The sequence below is a fragment of the Sarcophilus harrisii genome, chromosome 4 (assembly GCF_902635505.1).
Source record: "Sarcophilus harrisii chromosome 4, mSarHar1.11, whole genome shotgun sequence".
NCBI classification, from domain to species: Eukaryota; Metazoa; Chordata; class Mammalia; order Dasyuromorphia; family Dasyuridae; genus Sarcophilus; species Sarcophilus harrisii.
The window spans coordinates 140,041,301-140,065,994 of NC_045429.1; the positions used below are offsets into that span (position 1 = coordinate 140,041,301).

At 32.0% G+C, this 24,694-nt stretch overlaps 1 protein-coding gene across 21 annotated transcripts in view; it reads left to right on the forward strand.

Annotated features, from left to right (window-relative positions):
• The window catches only part of SYNE1 (spectrin repeat containing nuclear envelope protein 1), a 567,155-nt gene that overhangs the window by 175,874 nt on the left and 366,587 nt on the right, over positions 1-24,694 (forward strand). For all 21 annotated transcript variants that reach the window (XM_031937596.1, XM_031937595.1, XM_031937611.1 and 18 more), the window contains 3 exons: positions 2,167-2,274; positions 4,952-5,089; positions 9,956-10,120. In XM_031937596.1, the coding sequence (XP_031793456.1) occupies positions 2,167-2,274; positions 4,952-5,089; positions 9,956-10,120 (411 nt within the window). The remainder of the gene's footprint in view (positions 1-2,166; positions 2,275-4,951; positions 5,090-9,955; positions 10,121-24,694) is intronic.

A 24,694-nucleotide genomic window follows, 5' to 3' on the forward strand; every position in this document is an offset into this window, starting at 1 on the left:
GAATATTTATGAACACCCAGACTGTTGATTGTTTCTTTCCTGCTCATTCTACATAAATAACTACTTCCTTTTCCAGCAAAACTAATATCTTTTCTACTAGTTTCATTTTTACAATTCTTCCTTAATTATACTCAAATATTTTTCATTGCCCTTTGAATGATTCGCAACTTTCAATCCTCAGAGACTGGTTCTTATATATTTTACATTCACATTGCTACTAGCTATTACTAAAAGATAGCATACTGGATCTGGTCTGGAACACTCATCTTAATGAGTTAAAATCTGTCCTCAAATATTTTTTTGTATTTTTCATCTGTAAAATGAGCTAGAGAAGGAAATGGAAAACTACTCTTGTATCTGACAAGAAAACCCCAAATGGGGATACCAAGAGTCAGATGTTACTGAACAACTCCTCTGCATTGGACAGGTCCATTCCAAAACAGAATGTATATGTTACTTCCCTTTTTATAAGAGAGAGTAACTCCAGTTCATGCAGCTAGTAAAATTTTGGAGATAGTTTCATGGATTCCACAGGATTTCGTATCTAAGAAAGGCTTCTTGGAAGAGAACTAATGGGTACCCAAACCTTTAGTTTTAACCATCAGGGTCTTCTTTTGACCCCAAATCAAGTGTTCTATCTACTATCAACTCCTTCTGCCTACTTTGTACCATATCCTCAGGTAAAAAGACCAAAAGAGATATAAACACTGCACTCAAAGATTTTACAGTGGCTAACTATGATATATGTATTGATCAGGCATCTCTATGTACTGTCCAAGCAATTGTATATTATATTCTAAACAACAGGAATTTTTCGTTCACTTCTTTTTTACTGTGTATATTGGCTCTTATTTTTAAAAAAAGATTCTGAAATTTGGGGAATCTCAGGACAATTAGGAGTACCATAAATTTGAGTATCTGAAATATTTTCCCAAATGTAGAGAATGCCTCTTTCATTTGACCTCTGCCTTAGTATACTTTATGACAGAACTAAGTAGGCCAAAGGAGTGTTTTTGTCTCAAATATTGATAATAAGAAAACTGCTGGAAAAATTCATATCTATATCTATCTATCTATATCTATATCTATCTATCTATCTTTGAGAGAGAGAGAGAGAGAGAGACAGAGAGAGAGAAAGAGAGAGAGAGAGAGAGAGAGAGAGAGAGAGAGAGAGAGAGAGAGAGAGAGAGATCTGTATCTTTTAGGGGATCAGATATTTTATTTTATTTATAATTTAAAAATAAACATTTTTCTCACTTCTTCCCCACAACCAGAAACAAGAAGAAAGCCAAAACCCTTGTTTAAAAAAGTATACATCTTCAAGTAAAATAATTTCCTGCAATATCCATGTCTAAAAATGGGTGCTAATTCTGGTGTAGCAGATAGAGCACTGGCCCTAAAAATACAAAACGCTTAATTCACACACTTTGCTAACTGTATCACCTGAGCAAGTCTTTTACTCTCTGTTTGCCTCAGTTTTCTCAGCTATAAAATGGGGGAAATAAAAGCTAACTCAAAGAGTTACTCTGAGACTCAAATGAAATAATATTTATATAGGATTTAACGCAGTGACATGTAGTAGGCACTGTATAAGTGCTTGTTTTCTTCTCCTTTATTCCTGTTTCTTGAATCCATAGCCTCTCTATTATGTAGTGGGCAGCATGCCTCAGTATTGGTTCTCTGAAGCATAACTGTTCCTTTCATTGATCAAAGTTCTTGTCCTTCATATTTGTATCTATAATGTTATTCTTTTTTGTATAAATTATTTTCCTTGCTGTGCTCAGTAGCTTTTTCAATATTTAATGCATCTTATTAAATTTCTTTAAAACTATCATGTTAATGCACCAATGGTGGATCTTTGAAATGATGCAACTAATCTGGAAAGCAATTTAGAACTATTCCTGAAACATAGCTAGACTATGAATGCCCTTTGACCCAGTGATAACACTACTAAACCTTAAATATAAATGTCAGTTATTATTATGACTTATAATAATTTAGAAATAGGTGAAAAGAAAATAGCATCAAATTCTATTTTGTAGCAATTATATATGATTTTTGAAAAAAGTGAACTTAGTCATTTTTTTTTAAAGATAAGCTAAAATGCCACTGTTTTCTATGAAGTTGGTACTATATGACAATAAAGAAATATTTTCTTCTTTCCAGAGAGAAGAGAAGATGGTGCCGAGAGAAACAAAAGTTTGGATAGAACAGTTTGAAAGAGATATGACAAGAGCACAAATGTCAGAAGCAAGTTTACAAGACAAATATCAGGTAATGATTTGTATATCAAATAAATAAAGTAATTTTTGACTTCACAAAGTGTCTTTTGTAACTAAGGTTCATATATTAAGGAAAAATACTATGTGAATTTAAGGGTTTGTACTATTTCTTGCTCTGCATAAACATTTACCAAGTCCCCACTAAATAGAAAATAGTGGGCTTAATCCCACTTATTCTTAAAGAGTCTTTAATGATTTAGGATTAATGAAGGAGATGCACATACACAGGTATGGAATCTCACACCCACATTCTCAAACATTTGAAAATGACTTCAAATAATTATTTAAATGAATTCAAATTCACATATGCAACATAACCTAAGTTGTACCAGATGCTCTCTACATATTTTTAATTCCCTGATGCCTAGAATACTTTGAAAAAAAAATTCATTGAGCACCATAAAGATTTATTTTATGTAGCTTTTATATTATTTTGAAAGTTAATATTAGCTTGAAAGGGAATGGAAGATAAAATGTGCAATAAACTTTTATTCACTATCACCACCCAGTGTTCATCAGATGAATTTAGTGCCTACGTGATCCATAGTAAGTTAAGTGCAATTGTAGTTATTGCAGAAGATAGAATTTATTTAATGTCTCCTGTTTAGCTTAGCATAAAGGGCAGTAAAATCTCTCGTTAATATTGATAGAATACAACCTATTTGTATCCCATTCACTTTCATAGTAATCATACTATGAATTCTGTTTGGAGGCATCATTAGCTTGAGGTATAATATAGTGCATTATCATGTATGCAATGTTTTTAGCTGTTTTACTCATAATTAAAGCTAGTTCTAATAAATTTATTTCATTTCATAGTTTGATTAAAATTTTATATTTGAGTAATAAGTTGGTATCTCACAGTTTTACATGAGATAGCATGTTAAAAGTCACATTCCTAGCTTATATAGCATAAAATACATGAATGTAGATATTAGTTTATCTGCTTATCCAAATTTTCAGTTTTTATAATTTGATTATCTGTTTTTAAATAAATCCAGTGATTTTGACCTTATGTTGACCTATTTGAATATTTTGAAAAATTCCCAGCTACCGAATTGCAGTTTTGAATCAGGATAAGCCATACTATTCATTATATTAGTTTCATTATCATTTTCATTATCACAGAGTTATAAAACATTTTAAATTGAGCTGTTCTTATAACACTTCTGGGAGGCAGATAATCAACATCATTTGATAGGTGAGGAGAATGAGGTTTAGAAAGTTTAAAGGGCTTTTCTACTATTATCAAATATCAAAAAGCATTAGAATATGCCTGATATAAAACAGGCTCTTAAAATATATTTATTGACTATTGTTGTTGTGATTGGTACTTCATTTTCAAAGAGGATCAATGACTCCATCGGATGATGTCAGACTGACTTGCTGACTATGAGAGAAAGGACTCAAACACAGCTCTTTTGACTCCTAGTCCACTGATTTTTTATTACAATAGTTTTACAAAGCACTTTCATAGGATGGAGAAAGCATTTAAGACCTAGATTCAAATTTTGGCTCTACCATTGGCTGAACATGTGACCTTGAGCTTGATTTTTCTGACCCGTAGTTCCTCATTTTTAATACAAGAATAATAATAGCTGCTATATTCTACAGGAGGAGAAATTAGATACTCATTGAGATGCCATAATATACAAATAAATTCAGTTTACATGGGATGTAGCTTTAAAGAATTTGACTTCAAATGATCAACAGGATGATTTCAGAGAGCCTAGAGAGACTTACATGAACTGATGAGTGAAGTAAGTAGAACTAGATCATTGTACACAACAACAAGATTATACAATGATCAATTCTGATGAACACGGAACTTTTCAACAATGAAAGAGAGAACTGTAGGAACTGAGTATGGATCACAAGATAATATTTTCACTCTTTTTTTTTATTGTTTACTTGCATTTAGTTCTTTCTCATTTTTTTTTCTTTTTGATCTGATTTTTCTTGTGCAGCATGATAATTGTGGAAAGATATACATAAGAATTTCTTATGTTTAATATATATTGAATTGTTTGCTATCTAGGGGAGGGAGAGGGAAGAAGGGAAGGAAAAATTGGGAGCACAAGTTTTTTTGCAAGGATGAATATTGAAAATTATCTATGCATATGTTTTGAAAATAAAAAGCTTTAATAAAAAAGGATTTGATTTCAATACACCATTTCTTACACAAAGATCACTTACTCTGTGAAATTTAGAAAATATAAGATATTTCCTGAATGTCCCAATTTCCAACTAAATAATGAAATAAAATAATTTTGTTAATAATCTCACCTATGTTTAATAATAAGCTAAAAATTATGTTCACGTGTTAATGAATGTACCATATTACACATTATTCTAACAGAGTTCTCCAAAAGAATTCACCTCATCATGCTTTCTATGACTTTGAATGTGCTAAAATGGGCTGTATTCAATCACCCTAAAGAGATAATTTGAGGACTAGAAATTACTATATTAATACTAATTTGGTTATTTGTGTAAATTTCATGGAAAACTACAGACAAAAGAGGCTGAGAAAGCAATCCATAGATCATTAGAAGTGTCACAATGTTATTAATTAAGGACTGGTTCTTCTGTCAATATAAATGAATAAAATGGTATAGTTTTTCTCATTTGACTTATTGCCCTGTTGTTCCCATTTTTTTTTCTTTTAGTCATTTAAACATTTCAGAGTTCAGTATGAAATGAAGAGGAAACAGATTGAACTTTTAATTCAACCCCTCCGTAGGGATGGCAAATTGTCACTTGATCAAGCTCTGGTAAAGCAGGCATGGGACAGAGTATCTTCTAGGGTAAGTTTCCCTAAATTACTATAACACTGTAATTTGTGGTATTATTTTTTAAATTTTTGTGGTTATTTGTGATATATTTTTAATGCTATTTCCTGATTTTCATCAGGTTTTTCAGTTTCCTTTAGGAGATGGAAAGAGGAGTAGTTTTCTTTTTGGTGTTTGTCTTTTCAATTTGAATGAGGCTTAACAGGTCTCAGAGCAATCCATATTATATCATCTTGTCAGCTTTTTATTTCTGTCATGTGGAATATTTATTCTAATCCTTTTTATGTCTCACTTTATTTTTTGCTCACTCTTTTTTTTTTTTTTTTTCTTTTCCTTCTGATTATCGAATTCAGTGAATAGAGGATATTATAGATGGACAAATTCTATCTTCATTCAAGTGAATATCCAAGGAAATCTCTACTAATAGAGCTTCTACAACATTTCCCTATAGTCTTATAATGTTGCTTTTATTTGAATCCCTGGTAGACAGCAAATAAATTATCCCTATAGTCAAATATAATCTCTCAGGATGTAATTTGGGCAAATTCCTCTTGGAATTCTAGACTTTGAAGATAGAGTTTCCAGTCTCTCCTTGAAATATTATTCCCTTCAGCATTACCACCAGCAAATGGGCATATGAAGAAACTTGAAGACTTTCGACTGATGGGGAGTTCGTTACCTTGTGAGTTATTCCATTTTCAGATAGCCCTAATTCTTAGGAAATAAATCTTGGGCAGCTAGGTGACGTAGTGTATAGAGTACTGGGCTTGGAATCAGGAAGTTCCATCTTCACACATTAGTAGCTATATGCCCTTGGATAAATCACTTAAGCCTATTGTGTCAGTTTCCTAATATTGTAAAATGAATTAAAGAAGGAAATGGCAAACCACTCCAGTATCTTTGCCAAGAAAACCCAAAATGGGATCACAGAGAGTCAGGCATAACTGAAAAATTATTGAACAGTCAATCCTTAAGAAATTTTTTCCTCACTTTAATGTATCTATCCTACATGAATATAGAAGAGACAACTTCTATATTCTTCATATGAAATCTTTATCTCAAATTCTTCCTATGAAGAGATAATCTTCATATGAAATTTCTTTGTGGGCTTGAAGACAGAAGTCAAGAAAAACTGCAAGCCTTTTCTTCTCATAGTTTGTTAGCAGAGGTTTCAAATTTTTCTATTTTTCCTTTTAGTATTTGTTATTTTACTCTGGAACTTCTTTAGAGGTCTAGAGAAAAAGTTAATTTTCTGAAAGTTTTCTAGCTTTTTAATCTCTTCTTTGATCCTCTCCTGTGACTTCATTTATTTTCTCTTTATAGGTGAGTAGTAATCTATGCTATTTCTACTCATATCCATGTATACATTTCCAACTTTCTCCTAAATATCTCCACCTGGGTATTTCTCTTACACATTGACTCAACATGTTCTAAACTCAATTTGCTACTTCTCTCCTAGTCTTCAATGCTGTCTTTGCTTCCAGCTTCCTTATTTCTACTGATGACACCAACATCATCCAAGTCTGTCAGACTCAAAGTCTTGCTTTCACCTGAACTATTGCTCTCTTACAACTCCCCAGTGCCCATCAGTTTCCAGTTCTTGTTGGTTCTGTCTTCACAGTAGCATTTACATCTGTATTTTCTCCACTCACAGCTGCCATATCCTAGTTCAAGCTTGTATGTTATCTCACTTGAATGAGCTTGAAAGCTTCCTAAGCACAGCTCCAAGTCCTACCCTCTCCATTTCATTCTTTACACAGCTTCCAAAGGAATCTTCCTAATGCACATGGCTGAGCATTTCATTGCTCTACTCATAAATTTTTGAGACTTCCTACCATTATTATGATCAGATATTCTCTATAGTCTTGTCCCATGCTGTCTGACCAGACTTTATTTCATACTCTTTCTTTTCACATGCTTTGCTTTCCAAAACAAATGAACAACTCTCTCTTTCATAATCTCAATTTATACTATCTTACCTCCAAGCAGTAGCACAGCTTCCTTTTGCTTCCTGTCATATCTCCAATTATTCAAATCCCTTTTTTTTTTTTCAAGATCCACCATAGGAACCATCTCTTTCATGGAGCCTTTCTTCTAACTTCCCATAATTGAAAGTTTCTATCCCTCCCCAAATTTTTATATAACTCCTTTTTAGATTTCTTCCTTGGCTTTATCATATTCTACCATAGTAACATGTAGAATAGTTATATGACACAGTCAAGTAAAAAAAAAAAAAAAAGCATTTATTAAATGCCTCTTACTGCCAGGGACTGGCTTCAATAATGGATATATAGGGACAGCAAGATAGCTCATGGATAGAGCACTAACACTGAAGTCAAGAAGACTTGAGTTTATATCTAGTCTCAGACCCTCAATACTTGCTATCTATGTAATCTTGGGCAAGTCACTTAGCCCCAGTTGCCTCACAAAAAACAAACAAAAGAAATAATGGGTAAATAAACAGTATTTCTTTTTGAGGAGATTACAGTATTATGACATGACTCTCATATTCACTTAGGGACAATCAAAGCAAACCCACCACTCTCCACTGCTGATATGTTTCCTTATAATGTTCTCCTTTTAAATTCATATGTAGTCTGAAATTAAACAGTATCAGAATTGCAAAGATTCTCTAATTGGCTTGCTGCCATCTTAAGGTAAAACTAGGATGATTGTTTTTTCTATTAGCTATCTTCCTATCTTTTAATCTTGAAACTTATAGAGTTTGACACCCCCCCAAAATCACTATTAATTGGCATGAAATTTGTTAGAGATATTAAGTAATACATAAACAATCAAACAGGGCTGTTGATTCCTGGTTCCTTTTCTGACACTTGGGACTTCATTAAAGCTCAACTACCTTCTCATTCTGTAAGTTCCTTCCATCTCTATGATTTCACACACTAAAAAACCTTTTCTCTTTGGGGGTTGGGCTACTCTTTTCCTTTGAATGAGTTGTTCCCAGAATTTTGTTTTGAGGAGTGGATCAAACTAGCTATTTTTTGTTCCTCTAGTCCTGCTTCTGATTCAGTCTTTACCATTATGGCCTTGAATGAGTACCCTACTCCATCCCACCCTTACCTTTTCAGCTTCCTTTTATGTGTTGTGTCCCCACTTTACAATATAAGCAACTTGGGAACAATAACCACATCTCTTTCTCTCTCTCTCTCTCTTTTTTTTTTTTTTTTTTTTTGTAACTGTATCCCTAGCATTTAGCATGGTGCCTGACACATTATAAGTATTTAATAAATGTTTGTTAACGACTTGATTTGACTTGACTCACAGACAGAATCATCTCTTTCTCTCTTCCTTCATATTCCTCTCTGCTGACCTTAGGATGAGTTTATTGAAAAAATGAAATGAAATTTAAATTATGAATTGAAATTCCCAAAGCATAGGGTTCTGGAAAAAATGTGAAAGAAAACAATGAAGATGTAGATTGGATTTCACTCTCAACAATTGCCACAACATTCAGCCTGATCTAAGTTTACAAAAACTCCTACTATGTATTTGCTTTGTCTCCTCTCCTTCCCTCCCTCCTTCACTTTCTTTTTCCCTCCTTGCTTTCCTTCCTGTGGGTCTCTCTGTCTCTGTCTCTCTGTTTCTATCTATCTGTCTGTCTGTCTCTCTCTCTCTTTCTGGGTGTGTGTGTGTGTGTATGTGTCTGTGTCTGGCTCTCTCTCATCTGTATACTCATCTGCTTTCATCTCATATTATTTCTCTATTTAACCATACAGTATAACCATACAAATTGGATTCTCCTGAATTCCTCCAAGTAGCTGAAGAATTTTCTGTTGTTCCATAAAGATCCTGCAAATCTCTGTGAGCCCAGAGAAATCCTTCTGAAATTTTCTGGGTCTTGTCATTCCAGGACTGTATTACCTTATTTTATTATTATTTCTGTGCCTGCATACTTGATTAAAAGCTTTTGGTTATCAGGAATTTTAGGCAATTTTTTCCCATTTTTTTTATTCACATGCCCAGCATAAGTGCCTAATATATTTTCGTTGTGTTAAATTTTGCTGAAAGTTCTCATTTCTATCTTCTTAGACTTCTGATGCTATGAAATGGGCCTTGCTAGGGAGTGTGGGAGAGAGAAAAGCATTCATTTATGTAGGAGGAAGATCGTGGGAGACTTTTTAAAAAACATAAAATGATAAGAGTAGGACAGATTCTAAAAGCTCTTCTTTATCTTTGGAACTGCCAACATATTCTGGGCCAATTGTGAGGAGTTGGCATTTAGGAGCTGATTACAGATGTCCAAAAATTAGTCTAAACTAATTTACTGGGCAGTTTACTGGGATGCACTGCAATCTGGTTTGTATGTGCTTCATTCAGATATTATGAGATAATATTTGTAAAGGCATTTAGAACAATTTTTGTCATATAGTAGAAACATAATAAATGCTTGTTTTCTTCTTTTTCTTCCTTCCTTCCTCCCCCCCTTAATAATATACAGAGTCCTTGGCATTACCTAGCCCATTTCATGTCAGTGAAATTAAAAATCTTTGTACCCTCCCATGATTTTGTACTTATAGCAAAGAAGACCAGATAACCGTCACATAATAAGAGCAAGGGAAAACAAGTGGACAACTTGTATTCTTTCTTGCTATCCATTTGGTTTCTAAAGAAAATAAAGGAGAACCCAGGACCTTGTGTGGCTCCCCTGTGGCAAATCCATGGGAGGGCATGGAAATTTGAGATAGATGGGTACAGTTAGGTTATATTCTCATTATTATAGGAGACATCCCACATTGATAAGATCTCAGATCTATTTGAATCATTCTGAACTGAAAATTTTGTGGTGCTACCATCACTTTGTCAACTTCCCTTTAAAGGAAATTAATTTTTTCCCAATTCTTTTTTTTTTTTTCATTTCAGCTCTTTGATTGGCACATACAACTTGATAAATCCCTTCCCGCACCACTGGGTACAATAGGTGCCTGGCTTTATAGGGCCGAAGTTGCCTTACAGGAGGAAATAACAATTCAACAGGTCCATGAAGAAACTGCAAACACAATACATAGGAAGCTGGAACAGCATAAGGTAAAAGTCTATGATAAGAAATCTGCAAGCCTAATAGTCATAATATGCTTGAAGAGATACAGGCTCCAACTAAATTTTATCCTCATGTCATTTAGCAATCTTTCTTATCTTTATCAAAACTTTTTTTGTTTTTTCTTATCCTTTTTAACTATGGGTTTATTATATAGTTCTAAGATGATTTGCTTACATTGCCTTTTTGGAAGGATAACTTTTCAGGTTAAAAAACACATTAAATCCTTTGTTTTTTTATTGTTGTTGGTTGGGTCACTTTTTACTTAGAAAATATGTGAGAGACACAAGATAGATTGAGAAAGAGGCTGACTTTTATGGTATATGTAAAATAAACTCATCAATGATCTGGGGAGAGTAATGTTCCACCTCACTGACTGATATATTTTAAAAACATTCACCTTTGTGAGAAAAAATACAATATTTTATAAATAATGTAGTAAGATTATGACAGGATCATTGTGGATTAAAATCACATACTAATGAACCATGATATGTGAGGTCTAAGACATTTAATAAAAATGTGAAATATTATGAATCTGGTCAAAAGAAGCATGTTTACTCCTCATTGGTGGGATAACTTTGGACAATTCACTTCACCTCCCTTGGAGGTCAGTTTCCTTGCCTAAACAAGAAGGTTAGGAATAAATTATCTTTCAAGTAACTTTCAGCTCTTAAATTTTTTGATCTTCTCTAGCCTGGCAAGGTGATTAATGTCTTGTTTTGTTTTATATTTGTTTAAAATTAAGAATTACTCTTCAAATTGCTTTAATATGTTTATCAGAAACTAAAAGAAATTGATTTATCTGTTTACATACTTAATTGCCTTTTTATAGCTTTTCATATTGATGACTTCTAGATAAGTAAGTGGAATATTGTTGGTGACCTTGGAAGAAAGTCATTCAAACTTCCTATTATTTTGTCTCTAGATATTGCAAAGATTCTTCTTACTTATAAGGAATGTAGACTATATCAAAAGTGGGAGAGGGGAAGAACATTGGGAAATTGAAAAGATAATTAGAAACATGTCCTGTGTTCCCTTTTTTGAGAATATTTCTCATTGTGAGCCACCCATGGAACATATTGCTATCTCTAGTTATCTTTCTGTTACATTAGGATATTATAGCCAAAAATCATTGAAATTTTAAATTAAGAATTTCTTTATCAAAAATCACATTTTACATGGATAGCAATTCTCTTACTTTCTGACTTCTGAATTGTCATGTGTCTTTAAAGGATAATACTATTTTAAGTTTTAGCTTAAGGTTCTGCCCCTTTTAGGGAGCACTATTTTTACAAGTCTTTGTCAGGTTCTACCAATTGGAAAAAACTTCAAGTTTGGGCAAAAAATTATTATTATTATTATTAGTCAAACCAGTTCAAAGAAGCTCATAGCTAGTTGATTGAAGGATAATGACAAATTTGACAATGGAAACTCTTGAAAATATGCAAATTTACCTAGAATACACTAAATTATTTGAGGGTGTTTTTTCATTTTAGCATTGTAGAATAGATAACAGAAAGATTAGAAATGACTGAATAATCAAACTCAAAGATAGTTATTCATGGCTTGAATGTACCTAGTGGAGGGTTCCTTGGATTTCCTGGTCCTACAGAATTTAACATTTTTATCAAAACAATTTAACATTTTATCAATTCTTTTATCAAAGAATAATAACAATAATCCATAAGTGACATTATCAGAAAATTTAAGGATGACATAAAACTGAGGATGGTAATTCATTTTGCATCATATTCAGAAACCCGAAATCTAAGAATGCCCCACTGAATGTAATGCGATAAAATTTTGTAGGCATAAATGTAAGTTCTTATGCTAGAGTATACCACACAGATTATTCCTAAAAACTGAAAAACACTCTCCCAACTCCTTTTATTAGACAATTGTCATTATAATGCTTACATCAGAAAGGAATAATAAAAGCAGAATTACAGACTACAATGGTTAATTATTTTTGATGCAAAAATTTAAATAAAATCAGAACAAAAGGAATAAATCAAAATATTTCAAGCATGATCAAATTGTATTTATATCAATCATGTCAGATTATTGATTTTAGAAAAATAATTATTGTAATCATATTAAAAATAATGCTTCCCATGAATGAATGTATCAATAAAGAAAACAATGACTATTGATTTGGTGAATGACTAAACAAAATGTGCTACATTTATATACTATATAGAATATCATTGTGCTAAAGAAATAAATGATGACTATCATGAAGGTTGGGGGGAAAATCTATGAAGGTGCAAAAAGTTATTTAACCAGAGTCAGAAAATTTTATATATAATGATTAGAATGATGTAATAGAAGAATAAATGAAAATGAATGCTTTGAAACTATAATTACTAGGGTTGATCCAAAGAGGATTTGAGAAAATTTCCTTTTCTCTTATCTTTGCAAAAGTCAGAGGGCAGGAAAAGGTTAAAGTTGTGGAATGTGCATACATTCCAAGACCTGGGTCATATGTTGGTTAGTGTTGTGGAACTGATTCTTTGCTCTTTTTTTTTATTCTTTGTTATAAGCGAAGCCAAGGGGAGAATAATCATTAGGAAATAAGAGTTTTATAATGAATGTTCTATAAAACAAAAGAATTGAGTGAATATGTGTAAACATGGGTACTCCCCTATCAAAATGAATAGCCATTGCTTAATAAATTACTCAGTCATAGAATTGCATAATACCTAAAGACAGAGCTACAAACAGACATAGCATTAATGTCTGGGAATCACGTTATAGGGAGGACTGACAAATTAAGTATCACCCAGACAAGGGCAACTAAGAGAGTGAAGGGTCTTAAGAACATACTACAAATGGGTGAAGTTAGAATGCTTAGGAGGCATATGAGAAATATCTATAAGTTTTTGGAAAACTGTTCTATGGAAGAGAAATTAGACTTTTTCTTCTTGGTCCTGGAGAATAGAAGTGGTGAATAGATGTTACAAAGAGGCATCATTCAGCTTCATGCCATTCATATAACTATTTAGAGTATCTATATAATTTATCTAACTTATGTATGATTAAGGACAGCTGGGAGGCACACTGGATAAAATACCTGGCTTGGAGTTAGGAAGACCTGAACCTAAATCTAGCCTCAGACTCTTACTATGTGACCCTGGGCAAGTCAATAAACTGTGTTTGCTTCAGTTTTTTCTCATCTGTAAAATTAGTTAGAGAAGGAAATGGAAAAGCATTGTAATATCTCTGCCAAGAAAATTCCTAATGGAGTCCCCAAGAGTTGAACACAAATGAATGATCTAACAAAAAGTCAACTCTTTCTTTAGTGAGAGACTGGTAGATGGCTTAGTAGAGTATGAAGCGTGGAATCAGAAAGATTCTTCTTCTTGAGACCAAATCTGGCCTCAGACATTTATTATTTTTGTGGACCTAGACAGGTCACAACTCCATTTGCCTTAGTTTCATCATCTGTAAGATGAACTGGCAAAAGAAATAACAAACATTCTAGTATCTTTGTCAAGAAAAATTCAAGCAGTCATAAAGAGTCAGTTTGACTGAACATGACTAAACAAAACAAAATTAATAAATACACTTTTCTTTGTATGAATATATTTGTATATAACAATTATAACTGAAAAATAGAATAGGCTGGCTCTCAAAATAGATGATTTCTCTTACTAAAGAATTTCAAGATAAGGGAAGGATGATGACTTTTTGAGGATACTAGAGAAAGGATTTTTTTTCCGCAGAGAAGTGGTCTTAGATTTATACTGTAGTTCCTTCAGCTGGAGTTTTCTATAATTAATTCTTAGAGAAATTATGATCTCCAATAATGGAGAGATTTCTATTAGTTACATAGGCATAGATACTTGCAATATTGAAGATTTTAAATTAGTCTTTTTCTTTCCTTAATTCCAATTGTGATTTTAATTTATTCTAAACTTATTTGATAAACTATTCCAGATTTGAGCTCAAATAACTAAAGGAATGTTTTCAGATACAATTCTTATTACTGTCAAGGTCTTAATATGCCTATGTAAATGATTTATTTGTCCTCTTGGCTGAATAGTAATTTTCCATTTCTCTAATGGCTAGATTATTTTTTTTGTGATGATTTGAAATTATTTAACACATTCCTGCTTGATTTAACAGAATATAAAGTAAATACAATGTTAAAACTCAATACATTCTTGACTCTGTTATAGTACTTTAGCATATGTAATATACTCAGTGAAATAAAAGTATGAGAAAAATGATACTAACAATACAACCTACTCAATATGTAGTCCCTTAGCTTATTTTGGATTTTCTAATTTTTTTTTCTTTGTACATAGCCAAGATACTTAACTTTGTTGGGGATTAGTTTCCTCATCTATAAAATGAGACAACGGACAATATGAATTCTAATGTTCCTCATACTTCTAAAATTCCCTGATTTTTTGAAATTGCTAGCTTTTTATACTGTATTTTTATGCGATACCTTGAAGTTCTTTTCTTTCCCCAAATAGAAGTCTCAATCTGATTCAGTGTAACATGGGAATGACATGACATTTTTAAAGGCTAAGCCATGAAATTCTATCAAACTAGAAAGACCTTGCATTCACTGTGGTAAGCTCTGGTGATAGCAAAAGAAGAAAAAGAAAGTTCCTCTTCCTTAAGGAACTCATAATATAATAGAGAAAGGTAGTATCCATATAGAGCACTGCTTTAAAATAAAAATTTGTTTCTCTAATATTAAATTATCATCTGAATAATTAGATATTAGTAGAGTACAAATGATATTTTCCCCAAAACAATGAATAAAGATACAAGTAAACAAAGTAGTCAAAAAGCTCATAAGACTCATCTAAATCATATCACCCCAAAGATGTGTTAAAAAAAAATAGATTAAAAACAGAACATATTGTGTCAAAATAATTGATTATAGTTAAACTTCCCCATTTAGAATCTTATATCTCTGATGTGCCATTAAAGAAAGAAGGGATTTCACAAAGAAGGGAGAAATAGGAAAAGGAATTGATGAGTATAACCACTCAGGAAAAAAAAAAACCTATGCTTTTGGTGACGGTTTAAAAAGTATTGAATTTTTAAGAAATCAAACCCAAGGAAAATATCAATAATTGGAGAGAAAACCCTTATATGTTATTATTATTCCTCTCTTTCCCAAGGGGATTAGGAAGACAATAACTATCAATGGATATTCTGGTTTTTTGTAATTACAAAATCTTTGTGAGAATTATCTATAAATTTATTAAGACAAGTAATTTTATTTATTTTTAGTATACATTGCTTTATGAATGACGTTGGGAAAGAAAAATCAGCGTAAAAGGGAAAAACATGAGAGAGATTAAAAAAACAGAAAAAAGAAGTGAACATAGTATGTGTTGATTTACATTCAGTTTTCTTAGTTCTTTTTCTGTATGCAGGTGGCATTTTCTCTTCAAAATCTATTGGGATTGCTGTGGATCATTGAACTTCTGAGAAGAACCAAACCTTTCATAAATGATCATCACATATTCTTGCTATTATTGTGTACAATGTATTCCTGATTTCTTTTGTTTCACTCAGCATCAATTCATGTAAATCTTTCTAGGCCTTTCTAAAGTCAGCTTGTTCATCATTTTTTGTAGAACAATAATATTCCATTACCTTCATATACCACAACTTGTTCAGCCATTCCTTAATTGATGGTCATCTAGTCATTTTCCAGTTCTTTGCTACCACAAAAAGAAGTGCTACAAACATTTTTTCATATATGAGTCCTTCCCCCTCCTTTATAATTTCCTTAGGATACTGACACAGTAATGGCACTGAAGAGTCAAAGGATATACACAGTTTTATAGCCCTTTGGGCACAATTCCAGATTGCTTTCCAAAATCGTTGTATCATTTCACAATACCATCAACAATCCATTAGTGTCCCAGTTTTCTCACATCTCCTCCAACATTTATCATTATCTTTTCCTGTCATCTTAGCCAATCTGAGAGATAGGTGTAAGGTGGCATCTCAGAGTTATTTTAATTTTTATTACTCTAATCAATAGTGATTTAGAGCATTTTCATATTACTATAAATGACTTTAATTTTTTTTCATCTGAAAATTGTCTGTTCATATCTTTTAATTATCAACTGGGGAATGACTTCTATTCTTATAAATTTGACACAGTTCTTTATATATTTTAGAAATGAAATCTTTTTCAGAAATATTAGTTGTAAAGATATTTCCCAGCTTTGTACTTCTCTTTTAATCTTCTTTCTGTTGGTTTTGTTTGTGCAAAACCTTTTTAATTTAGTATAATCAAAGTTGTCAATTGTGACTTTCAGATGATTCTCTAGTTCTTTTTTAATCATGAATTTCTCCCTTCTCCAAAGATCTGATAGAGAAATTATCCTTTGTTCTAATTTATTTATGATATTCTCCTTTATGCCCCAATTATGTATTCATCTGTCCTGAGTTTCTGACATATTATTTTCCAGTTTTCCCAGCATTTTTTGTCACATATTGAGTTCTTATTCCAGAAGTTAGAGTTTGAGGGTTTATCAAAGACTAGATTGCTATAGGCCTTGATTATTGTGTTGTGTATATTTAATCTATTCCACTGATCCACCACTCAATTTCTTAGCCAGTACCAATTGGTATTGTTTACTGCTGCTTTATAATATTGTTTTAGGTTTGGTACTGCTAAGTCATCATCCTTTGTAAATTTTTAAAAAATTAATTCCCTTGATACTTTTGATCTTTTGTTCTTCCAGATGAATTTTGTTATTATCTTTTATAGTTCTATAAAATAATGTTTTGGCAGGTTGATTGATATGGCATTGAACAAGTAGATGAATTTAGGCATAATTGTCATTTTTATTATATTAGCTCAGCCTATCCATGAACAATTGTTTAGATCTTTTCCAATTGTTTAAATCTTACTTTATTTGTGTGAAAAGTATTTTGTAGTTGTCGTTATATAGTTCTTCGGTTTGTCTAGGCAGTATTTTATTTTGCTAACAGTAATTTTAAATGGAATTTCTCATTCTATCTCTTCCTGATGGGCTTTGTTAGTAATATATAAAAATGCTGATGATATGTGTGGATTTATTTTATATCCTGCAACTTTGCTAAAGCTATGAATTATTTCCAGTAGATTTTTGGATGATATTTTAGGATTCTCTAAGTATCTCATCTGCAAAGAGTAATAGTTTTATTCCCTCACTGCCTATTCTAATTCCTTTAACTTTTCTTTTTTTCCTTTTCTTATTGCCAAAGCCAACATTTCTAGTACAATGCTGAATACTAGTGGTGATAATGGACATCGTTGTTTCATTCCTAATCTCATTGGGAATGCAAGCAGCTTCTTTCCATTATAAATAATTCTTGCTGTAGGTTTTAGATAGATGTTGCTTATTATTTTAAGGAAAGTTCTCTTTATCCTTATGCTCTCTAGTGTTTTTGATATGAATAGGTGCTTTGTTTTGTCAAAAACTTTTTCTTTATCTATTGAAATTATCATATAATTTCTGATGCTTTTGTTACTGATATGGTTGATTATGATAGTATTTTCCTGATGTTGAACCAGCCCTTCATTCCTGATATAAATCCCACTTAGTCATAATGTATTATCCTGCTGATAAATTGCTGTAATCTCTTTGCTAATATTTTATTTAAAATGTTTGCATCAATATTCATTAGGGAAATTCTGTAATTTTCTTTCTCTGTTTTGGCCCTTCTTGGTTTAGGTATCAGTGCCATATTTGTGACATAAAAGGAATTTGGCAATACTTCTTCAGAGCCAAATTTGTGACATAGAAGGAATTTAGTAGTACTCCTTCTTTACCTATTTTTCCAAATAGTTTTACATAGTATTGAAATTAATTGTTCTTTAAATGTTTTGTAGAATCACTTGTAAATAATCTTATGATCCACCCAGAGAGAGGACTATGGGGAATGGATGTGAACTCCAACAGAGTATTTTCAATTTTTTGTTGTTGTTTGCTTGCATTTTGTTTTCTTTCTCTAGAAAGAAAACTTTTTCCTTTTTGATCTGAAATTTCTTGTGCAGCACAAATTGTGGGAATATATACAGAAGAATTGCACATGTTAAATATATATTGATTTACTTGCCATCTAGGGGAGAGGGTGGAGAGAAGGGAGGGAAAAATTTGGAACACATGGTTTTTAAGGGTGAATATTGAAAATTATTCATGCATATGTTTTGAAAATCAAAACCTTTAATAAAAAATAAAAAGAAACAATTCACTTGTGAATCCATCTGATCTTGGAGATTTTTTCTTAAATAAATGACTTGTTCAATTTTTTTTCTATAATGGGACTATTTAACTATTTTATTTTCTCTTCAGTTAACTTGGGCAATTCATTTCAATTATATTGTCAGACTTGGTTCCCTAGAGTTGGGCAAAATAACTCATTATTTTTTTAATTTCTTTTTCATTGGTAGTAAGTTCACCCCTTTCATATTGATGCTGGTGATTTGTTTTTCTTTCATTTTTCTGATCAAATTATCAAAGGTTTATCTATATTGTTACAAAGCCAATATTTAAAGCCAATTATTAGTTTTGCTTATTAGTTCTACAGTTTTCTTTGTTTCTGTTTTATTGATCTTTTCGTTGAGTTTCAAAATTTCTAAGTTGGTGTTTAATTGGGGATTTTTAATTTATTCTTTTTCTAGCTTTTTTGCTTGCATGCCTTATTCATTTATCTCTTCTTTCTTTATTTTATTTCTGCAGCTATTTAGAGTTACAAAATTTCCCTTAAGAACTGCTTTGGCTAGATCCCATAGTTTTTGATATGTTGTCTCATTATTGTCATTTTCCTGGATGAAATTATGGATTGTTTCTGTCATTTGTTGTTTAACCCACTCATTCTTTAGAATTAGGTATTTAATTTCCAATTTGTTTTTAGACTCTCCTTCTCTGGCCCTTTATTGAATATAATTTTTATTGCATGTAGTCAAAAGAAGAAGCATTTACTATTTCTGCCTTTCAGCATTTAATTGTGAGGTTTTAATGTCCTAATAAATCATTAAATTTTGTGTAGGTGCCATGTACTGCTGAGAAAAGGATGTATTCCTTTCTGCTCCTATTTCATTTTCTCCACAGATCTATCATATGCTAAGTTTTTTAGGATCCTATTTACCTCCCTAGTTTTTTTCTTTTCTTTTCTTTTCTTTTTTTGTTGTGTGTAGTTAGATTTGTCTAATTCTGAGAAGGAAGGTTAAGGTCCACCACTAATATTGTCTTGCTGTCTTGCTGTCTATTTATTCCTGTAACTGGCTTAAAATGTTCTTTGGGAATTTGGCTGCTTTACCACTTGGTGCATATACATTTAGTATCTTTACTACTTCATTATTTATGTACCCTTTATCATATATACTTTCCCTCTTTATTTCTTTATCTCTGTTTTTACTTTTGTTTTATCTGAGATCATAATTGCTACCTCTGCTTTTTTTTTTTTTTTTTTTTTACTTCAGCTGAAGTATAATAAATTCTGTCCCAGCCTTTTACTTTTCCTCTATAGGTGTCACTCTGTTAAATGTATTTCTTATAAACAATATATTGCTGGATTCTGTTTTTTAATCAACTCTACCATTTGCTTCAGTTTTATAGAAGTGTTCATCTTATTCACATTAAAAGTTATGATTATAGTTCTGTATTTCCCTCTATCTTATTTTCTCCCCTGTATAGACTTTTAATCTTTCTTTCCATCCTGTCCTTTGTTGTATATTTTTTTATTCACCCCACTCACTACCTTATCTCCTATCATCCCTCTCCCCTTCTTTTACCATTTTTTTTGCTCTCCTTTCAATCTTGTCCCTCCCTTTTCTTTTCCTCTTTCTCTTCCTACTTCTTTGTAGGGTTAAATAAATTTCTATACCCAACTGAATGATTAAATTATTTCTTCTCAAAGTCAAAACTTATGAGATAAAGTTTAAGACAATGCTCATTTCCCTTCCTTCTTTCTAAGAAAAGAAGACTTATTTTAATAGGTCTTTTGCACTTCTTCCTGTGAATTAATTGTCCCATTATATTTTCCCTTTCCTTTTTTCCCATACAATACCGAAAATGTCTTTTTCTCTATTGTCATCACACCAGGGACCATTCACAACTACACCCCTAAATCCATGTAGTGCCCCCTTCTGTCTATGCCAGTGACAAATTCAGTTTACAAGAGTTACATATATTGTTTTCTTATCTAGAGATGTAAACAGTTTAACCTTTATATATATATATTTTTTTTCCCCTGTTTACTTTTTATGGTTCTCTTGTGTCCTGTTATTTATAGATGAAATTTTCTGTTTACTTCTGTTTTTTTTTCAGTAGAAATGATTGAAAGTTTCTTACTTCATTGAAGCTCCATCTCCTCCCCTGAAAAATGATTCTGAGTTTTCCTGGTTAGTAAATTCGTAGTTGTAACCCCAGGACTTCTGCCTTCCTGAATATGGTATTCCAGGCCCTTTGAAACTTTACTATAGAAGCTGTCAGATGCTGGGGATTCCTGACTGTTACTCCTTGATATTGGAATTGTTTTTATCTGGCAGCTTGCAGTATTTTTTCCTTGAGATAATAGTTTTAGAGTTTCACAAGAATGTTCCTTGGGGTTTTCCTTGTGGGATCTCTTTGCAGAGGTGATTAATGGATTTTTCAAAAAGTATTTCCCCCTCTGTTTCGAGAATATTGGGGCAGTTTTCCTTAATGATTTCTTGTAGAATGCTATCCAGACAATTTTTTTTTTTTTTGGTCATGACCTTCAGGTAGCCCAATACTTTTAAAATTGTCTCTTCTGGATCTATTTTCCAAGTTTTGCCATAAGGTATTTCACATTTTCTTCCATTTTTTCCATTTTTTGTAGTTTGTTTGAATGATTCTTGCTGTCTCACAAAGTTATTGGCTTCCATTTGCCCTGTTCTAGTTTTTAATATGTGATTTCCTTCACTTATCTTTTGTATCTCTCTTTCTGTTTGGTTTATTCTACTTGTTTTCCTCAGACAGTTCTTTCCCTTCCTTCTCCAAACTGTTGACTCATGCATACCTCTCATTTCTTCTAATTTTTTCTCCTACCTCTCTTATTTGCCTTTTGAAAGAAGCCTCTTTGGGCTTGAGACCTAAATTTATGTGACTCTTTAAGATTTCTTCTGTGGACATTCTATCTTCCTCTGAGGTTGTGTTTTGGTCTGTCCTCTCACCATAGTAGCTTTTTATGGTCAAGGTTCTTTTCTGTTTCTTGCTTATTTTCTTTTCCTTTGGTATTTCCTCTTTTTTTTTTTTTTTTTTTTTTTTTTTTACTATTTAGGGGAAACTCTGCTCCTAGGGTAAAGATGGTGCTGTCCCAAGCTTCCTGTGTGGCTCTGAACTTTGGTTTGAGCACAGGGGCCCCCTGCGTTTATAGCTTGGTTGCTCTTTCTAAGAACAGTCTGTTTTTCCAGAATTTGCCTTCTGAGGTGGTACTTTGGGCTGCCCCACTGATTTCCTCCTCTACTGAGTGGTGATTGAGGGTTTTAATTGCTGATGTGCTGTGATTAGGACCCTATCACTAGTTTTTCCAGAATCTGTCTGACCTGGGCTGGACACCTTTTTCACCTGAAATTATTTTCTACAGAGTATCTTTCCATAAATGTCATGTTATCACAAATGAATAAGTCTTGCCTTCCAGCTTTCACAAGGATGAGAATTGCATGTTGTTCCTATATGCATTGATGCTGGATTAGCTCAATGCTAAACCTAACATGGACTCTTAGTTCTGGATCTCTTGATGGCTTACCTTTACAATTTTTTGATGTTAACAAAAGCTTGGTGTCAATACCAACAAGTCTGGAACTGATGAGTTTAGAATGCATCCCAATTCTGGTCATGCAGCTAATCATATTTTTCCATCATATGGCTAACAGATAATGTTACAAAATGTCTGCATGTGCTACAAATCTCTCCAATCTATTTCTATTACTTCTCATTATTTTTTCTAGAAGTAGGCTCCTCATAGTATTAAAAAGTTTTTGTTTTCTTTTATTTTCCCAGAGTATTTTAAATGTTTTGTTTCCTTTTAACAGTCATTTTAAAAAATTGAGTTTTGAATTTTCTTTCCTCTTTCATTTCTCCTTAACCCACTATGAACACCAAAAATGTGATGTTAATTATATGTGTGAAATCATGTAAAATATATTTTAATGGTAGCTATATTGCAAAAAAAAAATGAAGAAAGGAAGGAAAGAAAGAAAAAAAGAAAGAAAAAGGAAAGAAGGAAAAAGGAAAGAAGGAAGGAAGAGGAAAGAAAAGAAAAAAAAGAAAAATGTGCTTGATTCTGCATTCAGTTCTTTCCATCAGTTTTTTTCTCTGGAGATAAATAGCATTTTTCACCTTAAATCTTTTAAAATTATCTTGGATCATTAGATTTATCAGAATAACAAAATAATTTACAGTTGATTGTTGTCCACATTACTGTTACTAAATGTTCTCCTGGCTCTGCTCACTTCACTTTTCATCAGTTCAATAAGTCATCTGAGGCTTTTCTGAAACTATTTCCCTAATAAATATGGATGAAAAAATTAAAATATTATCAAGAATATTATAGCAGTGTGTTACAAAGATCATACATTATGCTCAGGTGGGATTTATACCAAGAATACAGGGCTAGTTCAGTATTAGTAAAGCTATTGGCATGTGATTATCCCAATAAAAGCAGAAAAACCTTTTGACAAACATAACACATTTCTATTAAACAGCACTAGTTTGTATAGGAATTAATGGATTTTCCTTAGGCAGTATCTATCCAAAATGATCAGTAAACATTATTTATAATAGGAATAAGGCAGAGGCCTTCCCAGTATGATCAGTAGTGAAACAAGGATATCCATTATCACCACTGTTATTCAACATTTTTCTAGAAATGCTAGCTATAGCATTAAGAGAAGAAAAAATAAAGAAATTTGATTAGGTGATGAGGAAAGAAAATGACAACTCCTAGCAGAAAATTTGATGAAATTCCTAGAGAAGTCTACAGAATCAACTAAAAGTCTAATTGAATTAATTAACAACTTTAGCAAAGTTGAAGGATATAAAATAAACCCTCAGAAATCATCAGTATTTCCATAGATTATCACCAAAGTACAGCAAGAAGAGATAGAAAAAAATTCCACTTAAATTAACCATAGACCATATAAAATACCTGCTAAGGCAACCACAGGAACTATATGATCACAATTAGAAAGCACCTTTCACATAAAGTCAGATCTAAACAAGTGGAGAAATATTAATTGTTCATGCATAGATCATCAATATAATAAAAATGACAATTCCACCCAAATTAATTTACTTATTTAATCAAAGCACCAAAAATTAATTTAAGTAGAAGGAAAAAAGGTAAAGAATATTAAGGGAAGGAATGAAAAAAGTGAAAGTAACTTAGGATTCCATATTTCAAACTATTACAAAGTGGTAATCATCAAAATAATCTGGTACTGTTTAAGAAATAGAATGGCAAATCAATGGAATGGATTAGGTACCCAGTATGCAATATCACATGTCCATAGTAATCTAATGTCTGATAAACACAAAGATCCATGTTTTAGTGACAAAAACTCACTATTTGATAAAAAAAAAAATTGCTAGAAAAACTAGAAAGCATTATGGTTGAAATTAGATAAAGAGCAATGTCTCATACCATATATCAAGATAAGATCAAAATGAGTACATGATTTAGATAAAAGATGATATCACAAACAAGTTAGAAGAATAGGGAAAATTTTGCCCATCAGATGTGTGAATAAACAGAAGAATTGAGGACTGAAAAAAAAAAGATAAAGAGGATAATGGGATATAAAATGGATAATTTTCATTATTCATTCATTTTTCAGCTATGTCTGATTCTTCATGATTCCTTTTGGGATTTTCTTGGCAAAGATTCTGCAGTGGTTTGCTATTTCCTTCTCCAGCTCATTTTACAGATGAGAAAACTGAGACAAATGGTGTTGATTGACATGTTCAAGGTCACAAAGTCAATAAATGTCTGAGGCCATATTTGAATTTAGGAATATAGGTATTTCTGACTTCAGACCCAACATTCTATCCACTGTCCCTTAGTTTTTATTACATGAAATTTAAAAGGTTTTACACAAACAAAACCAATGCAGGCAAGATTACAAGGAAAGCAGAAAACTGGCGAGAAGCCATACATGAAGATTCAATCATAGAAGAAGGAAAAGGATTTATGTGTCAAAAAATATTTATAGTAGCACTTTTTGTAGTGGCAAAAAATTGAAAAGGAGATACCAATCAATTGAGGAAAGACTGAACAAGCTGTGGTATATGATTGTGATGGATATTGTTGTGCTATAAGAAAGAGTGAATAGGACAGTTTCAGAAAAAACACTAGAAACATCTACGCAAACTGCAAACTGGTGTGAAGTAAAGGGAGCATAACCAAGAAAATATTGTTCACAATAATAGCAATATTTTATTTTGATCAACTGTGAATGACTTAACTATTCTCAGCAATACAATAATCCAAGCTAATTCCAAAGGACTTGTGATGAAAAAAGCTATCCACCTCCAGAGGAATCTGAATGCAGATTAAAACATAAATTT